General features: G+C 38.6%; 1 protein-coding gene across 2 annotated transcripts in view; it reads left to right on the forward strand.

The window, feature by feature from the left end:
• rnf122 (ring finger protein 122) overlaps window positions 1–16,736 on the forward strand; it is a 21,726-nt gene continuing 4,990 nt past the window's right edge. The window contains exons 1-5 of one of the 2 annotated variants that reach the window (XM_042487466.2): window positions 1–382; window positions 8,253–8,409; window positions 15,496–15,541; window positions 15,633–15,674; window positions 15,823–15,905. In XM_042487466.2, the coding sequence (XP_042343400.1) occupies window positions 358–382; window positions 8,253–8,409; window positions 15,496–15,541; window positions 15,633–15,674; window positions 15,823–15,905 (353 nt within the window). In that variant the 5' untranslated portion in view covers window positions 1–357. The remainder of the gene's footprint in view (window positions 383–8,252; window positions 8,410–15,495; window positions 15,542–15,632; window positions 15,675–15,822; window positions 15,906–16,736) is intronic. The other variant, XM_088076606.1, reaches the window with a different exon arrangement.

The raw sequence follows: 16,736 nt of genomic DNA on the forward strand, positions 1-16,736 counted from the left end.
GATGCTGCTGCTGGGCCAGTGTTATGCCGTCTATTAGTAATAACAGAGGCAAAACAGCCACAGCGAGGAGAAGAAGAAAAGGAGAAGGAGGAAATCCACATCACCGTTTCTCCTTTTTTCAACCTGCAGTGATGAACCGAATAATGTGACATAACCTCACGGCAACTTTCGACAAAAACGCTTGTTATTCGTGCTTTTTGCAGGTGCCATTGTCACGTCCACCTTTCACACTGCTGGCAGACAGTCACTGGCTCTGCTCGGGGCACTTTGTTGCGGTCATCCATCTGCACGGGCGGCTGCGGCTTGTTGGTAAACACGAATCGGATCCCGCCGGCGAGGACTCCCTCTGGTGCATTGATGCACCCGTTTCAGTGGTGTAACGGTGAGCAGTCATTTTATTTTATAGTCAGGCCTTTGAGATGTAATGTGCAATATACAGCCTGTTATTTCTGTGGAGTCAGTCTCTCATGGCTGTGATAGTACACAGCAAGCGCGTAGTCTCTGAATCACTCCAGCGTTTTCTAAATTTAGACATTTTCTATTGTGAGAAAAGACAATGTGTCGCACTGTAAAGACAAACAAAATCACTCCCATTAAGACTTGCGTGGACATTTACAGTGACTTTAAAGTGTCCTACACTGTATTTAACATCCCCAATTTAGAATTTATAAGCAGCATATAAACATGTCACATTACACTTTAATATAGGCTACTTGTCTTGTATACAAGTTTGTATTTGTGAACAACTTTATTTCCTCCTGTGTGAACCCATAGTCGAAGACCTTTATGTCTACTTAATGACAATATGGTAAAACACAGTTGGAACTAGTGTGGGAAAGTAATTAACTACATTTACTCATGTATTGTACTTACATACATTTCTGAAGTACTATTTCCATTTTATGCTACTTTATACTTCTACTTCACTACATTTCAGAGGCAAATAAAATGCTTTTTACTCCACTTCATTTATTTGTTACTTTGTGGATCCAAACGATAAATGCAAAATATAAATCAACAAACAGTGATGTACTAATAAAGGTTCATCTATCCAGCAGAAATTCAAATGAGCTCCACCTCTGCCAGCTTCAACATTGAAGTGATGCACACATAAATATAGCACTATTTATAATTCAGTAATATCATATTATTTTGAAATGGGCCACTCTGTTTTTTGATTACTTTTACTTGTGGTACTTAAAGTGTATTCTGATACAAATAGCTTTGTACTTTTACAAAACTAATGTTGAATGTAGGACTTTTAACTAAAACAGGCCATGTCTATTATGTAATACTGTTACTTATACTCAAGTAAAAGGTCTTACTACGTCTTTACTGTTCATTATAATATAAAAAATGACTACATATTAAAAGTTACAATTGCTGAGAAATAAGTCACAAACACCTAAACATGTCATTGTGTATAATTACAACTAGAGCTGTAATGATTTATTGATGTATTGATTGAGAGAAAATTAATCACCAACTATTTTAATGATTGTTTCATACTTTAAGTCAGGGTATTTATCAAATGCTCATATATGAGTTATTTCTTTGTCATATATGACAGTAAAATTTTATATATTTGGACTACTGGTCAAATAAGACAAGCTATTTGAATACAACCTTTTGCTGTGGGGAGTTAAAATGAGCATTTCTCACATTTTTTTCACAATTATAAATACAACGTGTAATAGAGAAGCTTATTGACAGATTTTTTTGAGTGAAGAATATGTTAAAACAGCAATCATTTGACTGTTTAATCATTTTTTTAAACAAGTTTTTTGATTGCTAGAATAAGAAACTGCTTAATCAACAGAAGCCTTTATTTCCATCCAAATTACTTTCAATTCGGGAGCCACACAAGGCCAATCATTGTGCTCTCTGTGTGACATTTTGCCTCTCTGGGTGATCTTGTTTACACTGACTGACTCTATCTGTCAGTCTTTAACTTGCGCTCTCCTTGGCCTCGACCAATTATCTCCAAAAAAGTCTGAACAACTTTCTGTCTTGTTTTAAAAACTGCTGTTTGCGTACGAAGGTCTGTCATGCTTTAAACAAAATGGCAGTGAAACCGTGTGTCAGTGCTTCGTTGTCTCAGTGAGATCTGGTGAAGATGATGGTTTAGTCATCTTTTTTTTTTCTTCCCTGGCTTTGCCTTTTTGAGTGCAGCAGCCTCCTCAGTGGACTGTTGGTGGTGCTCAGACAAGAACAATTACTCCCTTTGTGCTGCTCAACTCCCCTGCTATTCATAGGGGAAATACACACACTCACACACACGCAGTATCAAAGAGTGACATTCTGCTGAAAAATGAAGCAGTATCAGGCAGCCACAGCTCAGCTCCGTGTGTCAGCGTATCTGTGATCATGCCCACTGTGTTTATGCGTGACACATGTAGCGCTTTCATGCATGTGATGGCGAGTTTTAGATCCAACCTACTTTCCTCAGCAGCAGTCATGCAGGCAGGCTTGAGTGTTTCCCCCCCATGTGAACTGTTGAATATTTGATGGAAAGTTCTGTCTTTAATGCGAGCAGCAGCAGCGGCAGAAGCAGCTTTGTGTGTGAACACGGCATATATAGGACAAAACCCCAACAGGCATCTCATAGGAGCTGTCAGGAGAGCTGGCATTGTCGAGGTATTTTACAGCTCTATCGAATCACGGAGGGACTTTCCTGCTTTTTCAAACAACAACACGACAATCGGTCTGACAGCAGAAACTCAACACGACGACTCAGATTCTCTCAAAACGAGAACTTTCGCCATAGCTAACCATCCTTTCTTCCCTGCATCCGGCTACATCCGGATACATTGGGGCGCCTCCTTTAGTGTGCCAATATATAGGTCAGTGGTCATGCAAGGCTCCACCCAGAGCAAAATATCACATATAGCTGTCTGCTCTACAAAGGTGGAGGAGGAGGATGAGAGCATCCATCCATACAGACAGACAGATGGGAAGTCGTGTCATGACAAACACACACAAAGACTTGAATACAAATGACCCAGATTCAGTTTGTGAGTCTGCAGCAGCTTCACAGGTGATTTGTGCCATCAGCTGTGCAGTGACATGAATACAGGAACATACACGCCCCCTCCTCCGTGTGTGCGTGTGTGTGTGTTTCTTTGTCTGCTGACGATCTTTGTTTGACGTGATGTAAAGATGACAGAGAAAATGAGGTCTATGAGCCTGTTTGACTGCACGATCACATCCTAACATTTGTGCTATACTGATGCATATGTTTCACATGTTTTTTTAAAGGCTGATTCAAATATCAAACATGTTTTATGGAAGAGTAGGGACTTTCTTGCACAAATTCACCTACTGTACTTCAAAGATAAATGGAGAGGGAAGTCCCTCAAAATCTACCTTAAAGTACAGAAGTATTATCAGTACACTGTGCCTAAAGTATTAAAAGTGAAAGTAATCATTCTGCAATAAATTTACCTCTTTGACTGATTTATTTTTGTATAACATTATTATAATGTGTAATTAATATTGGTCGCTAGTAGTAGTTCAGCTGGTAGAGCAGGCGCCCCATTTACAGAGGCTAAGTCCTCGCCGCAGTGACCACAGGTTCGATTCCAGCCTCGGCCCTTTGCTGCATGACTTCCCCTTTCTCTCTCCCCCTTTCATACTTGAACTATCCTATCTGAATAAAGGCAAAAAGCCCCAAACAAATCTTAAAAACAAACAAATATATATATGTATATATATGTGTATGTATGTATGTATATATAGGTCACTAGTTTCACTGTTTAAGTTTTAAATTACGTTATCCAGTAATGTGGAACTTGCCTCTAGACAAGCCAATAAAACACCAATATTTGCTGCTGATATATCAGTTTCAGGTGTTTTAATGACAAGAAATTTAAGTACATAAATGCAAAAGATGTGTTTTAAAATAGCATCACCAGCATGTGGTCACATGTTTATTTCCAGAAATCCGTTTTACCTATTTGTTTTCATTTTTTTTGATTATTTTTATATCTGGGAAATTTTTGTGAAATATTGGTTAATTTGCTAATGCCTTTAAACCCCTTGTGACCTTGTGACGTTTAAAGGAAATCAGTATTTTGGCGGTACTGTTATCACCTCATATATATCTGAAATGTGACAAAGGACCCCCAACTAGACATGACTCATTGTTAAGGGTCACAAGCGTGAGCCTGTGTGTGTGTGTGTGTGTGTGTGTGTGTGTGTGTGTGTGTGTGTATTGTCCTGTTGTGGGAACTGCCACAGAGGCCATTTTGAGTATTCTTGCACGTGTTTATATGTGAGTGTTGTCTATCTGTGGACAGATTTTGTGAAAGCGATAGCATCAAAACTGCGCAAGTTGAGTCACAAAACTTGAGATCAAGTTTTTACTTGAGATCACAATAAAAGATGAGTTTGAAAATTGGTGTTGTCCAAAAAAGGGGGCTGAAAGTAGGGGTGTAGGAGGTAGGGAAAGGGTCATAAGCCCCTTATGTCCCAGGCTCACTAAACTTTACAGGTGTGTAGCTGAGATCACAATGAAGGCTGAGTTGGAAGATTGGTGTAATCCAGGCAGAGGCACCAGAAGTAGGAAAGGGGCCATAAAGTTTACTGGAAATATAACTGTACGGTAAAGTAGAAACTAAAATGCAATTTTTTAAATTTTCTCCATAAATATGGTAAATGGACCTACCTTTGTATGCACTTTTCTTGTCGTGTAACCACTCAAAGCACTTTCACACTACTTGACCAAGGCTATGATACAATGTGCCATTTGCACAAGTTTTTAAACATTCATACACAATCATACACCGATTTGGAGCAATTTGGGGTTCAGTATCTTGCCCGAGGATACTTCGAAATGTTGAATTGGGTGCCAGGGATCGGACTACCAACTTTACTATTAGTGGACAACCTGCTCTACCTCCTGAGCTACAGCCACCCCACTTAACACTTTTACTTTAAATCAGTGTGGTTGGTGGCTGCTACTCAAAGTTTCCTTTTAGAAAAGTAAGAGTTTTGACTCATGACCTCTTGATTTATGAGATCTTAGCTGCACAGAATATGTCCTTCAGTTTGTGTTTATTTTACAAACGAAGAGGTCTCTGTTAGTGACCGCCTCTCGCTGAGTGAAGTCATATAGCTGTGAAACTTGAATGTGTAGTCATCAACGAGCCACAATAAATTGAGCATCACTGCTCATTCAGAGAGAGTGAAACTCAGTGGCGGGAAGTATTGATCCTCTCATACTCCAATTTCCACTGTGAGGCCGCAGAAATGTCAAATAGAAATGTCAACGTGTCACTTTGGCTTCAGGAGAGACTCGAAATACCAGGATCTATAAAAAAAAAAAGCTGTGCCACAAGAAAACAATACTCATCAGAGGGATATGAGACTGGTAAAGGTCTCCATTCATCCATCCATCTGTTCATTCAGCTGTGCATTAATCCATACATCCATCTGTTTTTCCACACCCCCATCTGTCTGTCCATACATCCATTTGTCCATCCACCAGTCCACCATTCATCTATCCATTTTCTAAAACTCTTATCACCCATTTAATCATCCATTTGTCCATCTATCGTGTGTTCATCCACATTCGTTCATCCAAGTGTTCTCCAACTGTTGTTCATCCATTCATCCTCTCCTCCATCTGTCCATCTTTCTGTCCAAGCTTCTATGATTTCATCCATGCATTTGTTTTTTCATTCACCCATCCATCCCATTTGTCTGTGTGACCATCCATCTACCAGTCCAGCTCTGCATCCAGTCATGCAGCTGTCTCTCCATCCTTTCATTTGTTAATCTATCCACCTGCTCATTTGTCTCTCTCTTTCTCTATCTCTTCATGCATTCATATGAAATCCATCCATCCATCTATTCATCCATCCATCCCTCAGTGGACAGGTTTGCTTATTATCTTAGAACCAGTAAACAGAGACAGACGACACATTCACACCTACAAACTATTTTGAGTTTCCACTCCAGCTGACCTGCATGTTTTTGGACTGAGTGGGAGGAAACTGGAGCAGAGAAACAGGACAAACATGCAAGCTTTACACTAAAAAATAAGAAGCTGTTGAATTTGCTCTTGGCAAATCTTTCAAAGCCATTATTCACAGATTTTCAACCAGCTTTGTGTCATAACAATGTGCGTAGTACGTGTAAACTGACTGTGATAAACTTTCCTCCATCTTGCCAGTGCTCTGATCTCCCTACTCATCTCTCAGTTGTTTTGTTTTTGTTTTTTTGCTTGCTTTTGCTCTTGTGCTATGCTCAAACTACAGATATTCTGCTTTTTCGTATGCCCTCCACCACGGACACAAAAAGTATAGAAGCGGATAGAAAGTGCCACCCCTCTTTCTCTCTCATAAACTTTAGGTAAAACGGAAAAACTCAGCAGTGCTCATCAAATATAAAACAAGAGTCTACCTATTTCTCACCTAAAATGTCTTCAGAAACCTTTTTAGTGCACTGTTTGGCTGCAATACGAGAAGTTCTGAGCAGGAAGTGGGCGTCATGCTGCTTCCTGTCTTGTGAAAACTAAAACAGAAAAAAAAATAGATCAAACAGTAAAACAAAGCTGTGCTGATCAAATATGGCTAAGATTCTGTCACTGCCTTTTTCTCAACTCAAACGTTTTCAGAAACATTTTTTAGGTCATTGTTGTTATACAAGATTTTTGTAACCATTCGTCTGACATATTGTTTCGTGTGTCAAAACGGACAAAGTCCTATCATGTCTTTCACCAGCAAGAGCATTTATTGGTGCTATGCGGTGCAGTGCATACTGGTAGTTGTAGGATTTGAATCTTTTAAAAAGAGTTAATGCCACAGCCCTTTTCTCTGATGTCTCTCGTTATGTAGCACCAATTTTTAGAGTATTTGTCTCAGTTCAATGCATCAAAAGCCCAGTTTTATAAAAACATCACCTCTGCAGCTGTAAAAGACTTTATTTACTGTGCAGTTTCATCCAAAACAGTTTGTTTGTTCTATATAAGTTGCTGCTGTGTAGCTTTGATGAGTCTCCCTTCAGACAATACACAAGCTAAACTCGCTCAATCAGCCCCTCAAGTGTTTGATCAAATTGAAAACTTGCAGACACTCGGCCTCCTCCTCCTGTTCTCATGTGGAGAGGTTCATATCAGCAGACTGCGATGAGTCCTGTGCTAGTGACGACTCACTATCGCTCTCTGGGTTAGTGTGACCCCGATCTCACAAAGCCCCCTCTCACATGCAGATACTGACTTCTCATTACTCATGCAGACGCACAAAACACAAATGTGCTCTGTGTATCTCTTTGTCTATCTAATCTACAACTTGCGTTAGTTTCTCCTTTGCAATCAGGGAATTCAGGGCTCTTCTCACTTTATCTATGAAGGATAAATAATAAAACACACCCAGTAAACACTGTAAATTGCATACACAAAATGCAACATGTTCAGCACACACAGCCACAGTTGTTCTTAAATCTTCCCCCTCCCCCCGCCTCTCTACCTCTGACCTTGACTGCAGACGGCAGTAGTGCAGTGATAATCTATTTCTTGGTAAAACAAACACACAGGAGTGCAGCATTGAAGCAAGTAGGATGAGACAAAGGGGGGCACCTTAAATGGGAATACCATCTGTTTGGATTGGAGCACACTGCAAAGTTTTTCCTCGAAGCACCCAGTTCAAGATGTGATAACAGTCGTTATTGGTGTTTATCAATGATTCATGTCCCTGTGCGAGAAAACAGATATCTTACTCAAAAAAGTCAGTTTTATGCTGCCATTATAATCAAATTGCACCCATTTTTTACTATTCACTAGATTTAAATTCCACAAAAGAGGGCTTGGTAAAAATAATCTTTTTGTCTAACTGTCCTCAGCTGTCCTCGCATTAATGCCTTCTAAAGACACCGACCTGTAATCAGACAAAGACGTGTGAATCTGCTGTGTTATAGGAGACACAACCTGGTTGCCTGGATACCGCATTAAGAGTGTTTTACATGTTTAAGTAGAACATTGACAAAGACTCATTTGCTGTCACAGGAAAGTGCAGTGGCCATCTTTTTCTTTACCTCTTTCCATCTTTTGCCTTTGTGTATGTGCTTGTGTGTGTGTGTGTGTTTTTTGACTTCCATTAGAGGTGGACACAGCTGCAGGTCTGACCGTCAGCTGCCCATGAATAAAAGACTACTATCTCATTCAGTCCTGTTTTAAGACATATTTTTCTGGCTTTTCAAGCATATGTCTTTTTGTAAATGTATTTTTAAATCTTCCCTCTGTCCTTGTTTAGGGTGCTTCTGTGGTCTGGGACTGGTTTACTCCAACAAGTCGTGCACCATGCCGCCCATCACCTTCCAGGACCTGCCTCTTAACATCTACATGGTCATCTTCGGGACAGGCATCTTTGTCTTCATCCTGAGCCTCATCTTCTGCTGTTACTTCATCAGGTGAGGGCCAACAGAAACAGATGTGATCAAAAACAAGAAATGACCTGATGATTGCACTAAAGTTAAAGTCAGAGAATCGCCAAAATTGTACGTCTTCATCCTCTGGGTGACATGAATGTGGCAATCCATCCAATAGTGGTTGATATATTTAAGTCCAAAAAATAGCGTTGTATTGTTCGACCTTTCCATCCAAAAAAAATCCACAGTAGGGAGATTGTGTGTGTGTGTGTGTGTGTGTGTGTGCAGGCGAGAAACACAGTGAGTGAGGGAAGGAGGTATGAAAAAAAAGAGGAACAGGGTGACCTCTCCTGCTGTTGACTGTGAACTCCCTGATGGGCTGAGGGGACATTTGTGTCTGAAGGACGGGATATGAGGCAACAGGAAGCAGCCCGCCACAATGTGTGAGGACAGCAGCGAGGAAAAGTGCAGAGAGTCTCAGAATAAACATGACCTGAATAGCACACAGTGGGAGTACGCGAAAACATCACACATGACCGTCAGCAGTAGACAAAAACTCATAAGGGAACGTCAACACCTGCAGTAGGGGTTGTTTTTTATGTTTTGGATGACTGAACATCTGTATTTGGAAAATTACCCAACACAATGTTCTATTTCTGGTGTTGTACATGATTTTAGTCTATCAAAATGTCAAACATTTTTAAAAACTTGTCCATCGACTGGAGACATAAAGACCAGTCTGAATGGAGAAAGTGGGATTCTTTTTGCTCAATTATGTGCATTTGCCTCCTGTGCGAATAAGAATTTTGGCAGCGAAATAGATGACAAACTTTTTTTGACAAACTTTCAATGCCTTTGAAACAGTCGATTCTTGATATCAAAATACCAGTTGACAAAGGAATCTCAAAGTCTATTTAGCAGCTTTTCTAAAGCTTTTAATCACATTATATTACTATTAGAAAATAAAATTGTTTGGATATTTTACAGGCAGATTACAGTATTTTCACTATCAGTATCAGTTATCAATAATTTCATAACAACAATGTTTGTGAATACAAAAAAAATGGGGTTGTTCATAATGACAAATAAACAGAGAATTATCATCTCAATCTGCAGCTTCATGGAGCTCTATAGTGTGATTCACCCCATTGTTTGTCCATCCCTGCAACTTAAGTCTTTTGGTTCACTGTCACCACACAAAATGTATTTTTCGGCTACAGTAGACAGCTGTTTTCAGTGAAAAAAGCTCTCAAAGCAACTGTGCACTACCTGCTCTGAACCCAACAATTTCAGGCATAGTTGACCACTTGCTGGTAAATGCATAACAGTTTGGTTCAGGTTTAGGTAGTGAGTCACACACATTTAGAGAAGACTTTGACGCAACACCAGCAATAGGACTAAAATTGAGCCATCCATGCGGGTCTTGTATTTCCATTATTGCCAGTCAGAGGTGGTTGGAGACGATTGGAGCTGAAGCCAATATATATCCGTGACCACTTCAGAGTCATTTGTCCCAGGAGTGAATGTTGCTCTGTAACGGCTGGGGTGATGATGGCGTTCCCATCCTGTTTCTGCTGCCCCTAAGTGGCTTAAAAATCTGTCACTGACTACTTTTTTGGTCAATAAATAGAGGATTTGTCAGAATGGTCTGACCCCATTCAGTTGCTGTTCTAGAGTGTCAGATCACACAATCTTCACCAGCACATGGAGTTTGTCTAATTTCAAATGCTGACTTGAAAACAACAACGATCATGTCTCTAAATGAAATTCGTGGTGAGATTATTTGTCAACTGCTCTGTCAAATGTCATAATGAACTTGGGACTTTATTCCATAATTATTTAAGTTTCCAGAAACAAATGGAATTTTGCATATTAACAGTTACAACAAAGACAACAGCACAAACCCCATGTGATGAGGAGCTGCTGAGAAGCTACGAAATTGTCCATTTTAAATTTTCAAGATGCTTTGAGAAAGTGATAGGATGAATTTTGTCTAATATTAAGTGATCAAATCATTTGTAGTACATAAAGAGAAAAGTAACACCTGCACACTCACTCCATGCCGCACAAATTTAATGAAGACATTTTGATCTTACTTGGATCCTCATCAGGTCAAAATGTTTGCAAAGATGAAACCATAACTAATTATACATGACGTGCACCAGTAGGGTGACAAGTTCTATGGTGGCAAGTGTGGTTTACCATCTGAATATCATTTATAGGTCAATTATTTGGAGAAACACATGTTTCTACTCTCAGACAAAGCTGAAGGAAACGCTTCAAAAGACAGAACAGGCATCACTGATTTTTTTATTCTGGGATATTTTTACATTTTAGTTACTAATTTGAGAAAAGAAAATTTTGCAGGTACGTTTCTGTTATGATGAATATTTTGTTTGACTGGAGCTGGGCACTTAATTGACTGTCAGAAAAGCTTGTGAAAGCCTGTTTCTCTTAAAGCCTATGAATCACAACCAGTGAGTCACTTCCTTTCATCCCCTTTGACATGCTGAAGGTAGTCTCGGGTAGGAGTATGATTGTGAATTAATTTTTAGACGGGGTGATTCATCAGATGAATACTGAGTGATGAATGCCACTCTCTGTTGGGGGCAAGCTTCCATTATTCGCTCAGACGGGCTCTCTCGCTAAATCCTGCATGTCGGGGAGTTTGTGATGATCGATTTTAACGTTGTAGAGACTTAAAAATCTCATTCTGTCTCTATTTGTTTATTTGAGAGTTCTTCTAATCATATAAAGCAATTATATCGAGTCTCCTAAAAAGCCTGGAGATCTGGAGGAGATTGGCAGAGCAAACACACACACACACACACAAACACACACACACATCTTCAGACTTTATATCCAAACTGTTCTACTTGTGGCACAAACTGGGGGTGTTCACAGCAGTACCTGCAATGTATGACTATAAAACCACAAGGGTGCCAAAAGCACACACCAAAAATATCCCATCTTTAATTATACCCCAATGTGCTCCAACAGCAGCAGGTCTGTTTTCAGTTTAAGGAGCTGAACAGCAGCTATACAGATGCTATGAGAACCAAAAGGAGCATCTGAAGGTGTTTAAGCCCGACAATTCAGCCATGGTGGAAAGTAACATTTACTCAAGTACTGGGCATGAAGGGTAACCTCTGTATTTTTCAACCCGGATGCTATTTTCCCATATTTTTGTGTCTAAGTGACTAATGGAGACAACATGTCTTCAAATTGGACCTTTATTAAGCGAGAACACTGCAGCCACGAAACAGGCTTCAGAGTAACCAGTCTGCGGGTGTTTGCACTGTCAATTTATGTCTAATAAAAGTGCTTATTTTTGCCACTGACAGGCTCAGATTGTTAGTGTGAGTGGTGGAAAATATCATTACAGAGAGATCTTTTTGATTAAGAATAAGAGTATCCTTTTTGTTTAACCAGAACCAGCCTCATAATTGATATCACCAAACTACTAAACACCAGACTCCATTTACACAAACAGTAGTTTCATCATTGTAAAAGACATTTTATTGACTCTTGGGTCGTCTTTTCACTGTTTTAACAGTCGCCTACTCTTGTTTAGGGGCAATAAATCTTTTTTTATCCAGTTAGATGTGAAAATATTCTGGCTCTAGCTGTTTCCACTGCCGCTTTTCTGATGTCTGGCCTCCCTCTTGCTCCTCTCCTGATATTTTCATGGAGACATGAGAAAAAAGATCCAGGCTGAACATAGAGAAGTTTAAGTAAAGTTTTAAGCATAGTATGAGTATTTCAATTCTGCTATTTCATACTTCTACTCCTCTACATTTCAGAGGGAAAACTTTATACTTTCTACTGTGCTACACTTATCTGCTTAATGTGTTCAAATTTTCCAGTAATATGATTGATATACTGCGTATACATTTAACAAAGATTTAAATGCAACACTTTATGCTCTCATTTTATAAAGGTAAAAATTAAAGAGCTAATACTGTTTTCATGTACTCAACCCAAACCCAAGAGAAATATGTCCATAGAGTGCACATTAAGCCACTGGATCCCCAAATAAGGACTGTCTCATTTATTTTACTGTCAGTAATCCTTGAAACTGAACCAGTGAAATCCCCTGAAGGTCCAAATCCCAGAGAAGAGTCTAAAGCTTGACACAGCTGTTCATTTGCCAACAACAGGAAACATGACCGCTCAGTATGCTAAAACTGGTAATTATTAGAAGCGCTTTTTAAATCCTGCCACAGTACCATGAAGCTGTAAATGGTCTTCCAGATACCATCTCACCTGCAGTGAACTGGGAGGCAGACAGAGATTTGGGAAAACAAAGTGGCAGTTCATTTCACAATGTTTCAGTATCAGAAAGGGCAGACTGGAGATCATCTTCTATCACATGCGAACACAGAGTCAGCAGTTTATCAGGCGACAGAGAGAGAGAGAGAGGCGTTTAATAAGGTGATTAAATCTGTGAAAAGTTTCTTTCCAAAAGAGAGACTTCAGGCTTAGAAAAAGTTGTCTCTATGACGCTAAATGAGTTTATCTGGAAATAACATTGAATATCAGCAAACAATAAATGTGATTGACTGAGATCGATGTTATATCATGGTTAGATTTCCTCTCATTTTAAGGTAGCACACTGCTTATACAACTTCAAAATAAAAAGCTCATGGCTTCAAAACTATTCATGTCAAAGCTGAAAACAAATAAGTTGCAAGATGGTGAATAATAGTCACATAAGTATGTAGAATAACAAAAAGCTTTTTTTAAGTCAAATGTGGGTCTTTCATTATTAAATTAAATTCATTAGTTAATTATTCTGCCTAGTCTCAATCCCAGGTCATCGAATAGTGACACTTTGGCCCCCCTCGGTGTGTAATATCGATGCGAAAGGCAGCCTGTGGTGTCTTTATGAGACGCACCAGGCTTTCAAATAACTCCAGTATAAACCCGTCTGTAGCATTGCTTGACACTCAGTACGCTTAAAATGTACCATTATTCCAAAAAAGACAATGTTACTACAAACTGTTTTACATATCTGAAAATGAATGTTCCACTGAGGAAATAGAACATTTTGAGCTGCTTGTTGGCTAATTAACTAATTGTTAGCACTCTAATACGGGACACACTGAGGGTAATGAAATGAAATAAATATCCAGGACGTTGAAATGTTGATATGGAGCCAAATATTGGCTTATACCATTAATCACAGAAATGATTTTGTATTTTAAGTATTTGGACACAGAATAAAGTCTGTTAATATTCTTAGAAAGGCACTGGTTTTCTGCACTTCTCATTATCATCATTCACACCTGCTGAATTCATTGTTACTTCATACAATGAGAACTGGTCAGTAGTAGCCGTATGAGGATTTTTCTATTCTTGCAGACAAGGCACAATGGCTAAGTTGAAACACTGAAATCTCCATCCCTTTCACCCACTTCACATCATTCTCCCGGCATGGGAAACCTCAACACATGTAAAACGTGTATCCTCGCATTGTTCTGCACCGAAGACTGTTAGCGGCAATCAGTGTAAACAATAAACCAAGTGACAAACACAGCAAATAACTGTCATTTCCTTACTTAAATCAACAGCAAGATATGATTTTTTTGTTTGTTTTGTTAAGAGGGGGATCAGATCAGAAATAAGCATTCATCTTTCATCTCAGCTTCCCTCCCTGCATTTAGTTTCAGGCTCAAATCAGACAGTGATAGACATTCGGGTCTATGTTTAGTTGTGTAAAACAGGAGGCCAAAAATAACCGCCTGAACAGACGCAGCTCGCCAAGTGATAAAGATCTCCTCTCTATTGTTGGTTATGAGGGTGGTGCAGGGACTCAAAGACGCAACGTGCTCATTAGTCGTGTTTGTGTATATATGTGTGTGTGTGTGTTAGCATTTTTAGTGTGTGCACAATGTGTGTGTGTGCTTGCAGGGGAACGTGTGTTTATGTGTAGATGTGTAGCTGTTTGAAAAGACAGTTAATTATCAAAGCTAACCCTACAATTACACAGCCTCTGTTACTCACAGTCCCATAATTTAACCACACAGACTTAAAATCTCCTGAATCCAACGACCTGCTGTTATCTCTTAATAAACAAGTAGAAAGTGGTGGAACTAAGTGTTTACTCAGGTACTATACTTAAGTACAATTTACTTAAGTATATCCAACTAATGCCACAGTATTTTATACGTATTCCACCACATTTCAGGGGGAATTTTTGTAGATTTTAGCCTTTTTCAGATTTCGAATTGTTGTAGTTTTTAGTATTTTTTGTCAGATACTTTAGTGTCATGTAATGCAGAGCAGGTGGACCTAAGTGCACGAGATTGTGGGCAACAAGATCAAAAAAGTGATCAAAAAGATCACTTTATTTCAAGGAAACAGCAGTTGATTATTGCATGACCAAATCGAGGATCCAACAGAAACTGAACTGAAAAGCAGGACTTTGCTATAGATGGAGTGCTATTTTACTATCTATTTTTACTAAATGTAAAGATATGCTTCTTCCACCACTGCAGTACAGTGACTGAGTGTATTAATTGATCTGCATTTATAATTTTGGTCCAGAAGTATGAATAGAAATGTGTACTTAAAATATTAAAAGTAAAGTACTCATGCAGAGAAAATTCTCCTCAGTTATCTTATTAAATTGAATTAATTTGTATTATTAAATCATCATTAATGATACCTCTATGTGCTTAAGTGGCAGCTTTACTGCTGTAATTGGTCCACGTGATGATAATCTTCATAAATGTTAGGTAGTTTATTTAGAGAACATTTTTAACATGATTATTACGTTTTGTACATAAATTCATAATCTGCGCTATTGTAGATATAATCAAATACATGTAGTGGAGTAAGAGGAACAATATTTCCATCTGAGATAGTAGAGTAGGCTGGAAAAAAACTCAAACCTGAAATTTAGTACAAGTAATTGTTCCACTGACATTGGCTGACTTTGAATGCAGGACTTTTACATATCATGGAGTATTCTTACATTGATTATTTCTATTTTTACTGAAGTAAAGGATCTGAATACTTCTTCCATCACTTAAAATAAAAGGTACAAGCAAAGTTTGTTTAATTAAAGATTAAACATATTATAAATAAAGTTATTTATGTATGTTTTTCTCTATTCATTCACAGCAAACTACGACACCAAGCCCAGAGTGAGCGGTTTGGATACAGAGAGGTAAAGTCTGATGTTAATACACTTTAATGTCTACATTTTTTTTTTTTTTTGAATCTCTCTTAAACATATTTTGTAATTGTCACTCCTGCAGGTGGTTTTGAAAGGAGATCCAAAAAAGTTGAATCTTCACGGGGTAAGGATGTGATTTACATGACTGCAAAGCTTATTATGACCCTTATAATGTGAAAAACAGCACAAAAACGATGCACAATAATGTCATCAAATGACCGTCCGTCCTCATTCTGTCCCACTCACATCCTGTCTGTCACTCACTCATACAGCAGACGTGCGCCGTGTGTCTAGAGGACTTCAAAGTGAAAGACGAACTGGGAGTGTTGCCATGCCAACATGCTTTCCACAGGAAGTGAGTACAGCAGAGCGCAGTGGAGTCTCTCTGTTTCTCTTGTTACCGCTTTGCACTCGCATGGGCTCGTTAAAATGATGGTGGTCTTGTTTGATCTGAAGTTCAGTGATTAAAGGAATTACACAGATAGCTTGGGGTTGATTTTTCCTGATAGCAGCGTGGCACTACAGGAGCAATTGATCAACAGCGCTGACATTCGTTCACTTTTTCTGCTCCTCGTTATTCAGGATAACGGAGGAGTGCTCAGCACAATATTGTATCTAAGCATGCACCATGCAGAATTTGTGCCAAGATCTTGTAGGGAAGCATTCTTGATGTTTATTACGTCTATAGAATTGTGATTTTATCGCAGTCATCTTGAACACGAGGAGCAGTTTTTATATCAATCGGGAGAGACAAAATGAGTGAGAGGCACAAAGAATATTGAAATGGACTTAGTCGACATATTACCCACAATAGGAAAAATTGAAAGACACTGTAAGCCAGTTTTAACCGTTACTCTCAAACTATATTAACCCTTTAAAAACCTGGATAAACATCACTTTTCTTGTGCTGTGTTCAGATGCCTTAACAAGTTTGCAAATTGGTTTTCTTTCTTTTAAAAACATTGTAAACAGCAATGAGCAACTTGACAAGAGATGTTTGCAAATTGCAGGAAATTAGTAGATTTGGATTTTTTTACAAAGATAGTGGAAAACATCCAAAAAACGTTATTTATAATTATATTAATTATGCATTGGAAATTATTTTTAATAATTGTTTTTTTTTTATTTACTTTTTCAGTTTTTTTTTAATGTTTTGTTGTTGTTTTTTTTGGATGCTAATTTTCAG

The sequence above is a fragment of the Plectropomus leopardus genome, chromosome 4 (assembly GCF_026936395.1).
Source record: "Plectropomus leopardus strain MGB_pleo_1.0 chromosome 4, ASM2693639v1, whole genome shotgun sequence".
NCBI lineage: Eukaryota > Metazoa > Chordata > Actinopteri > Perciformes > Serranidae > Plectropomus > Plectropomus leopardus.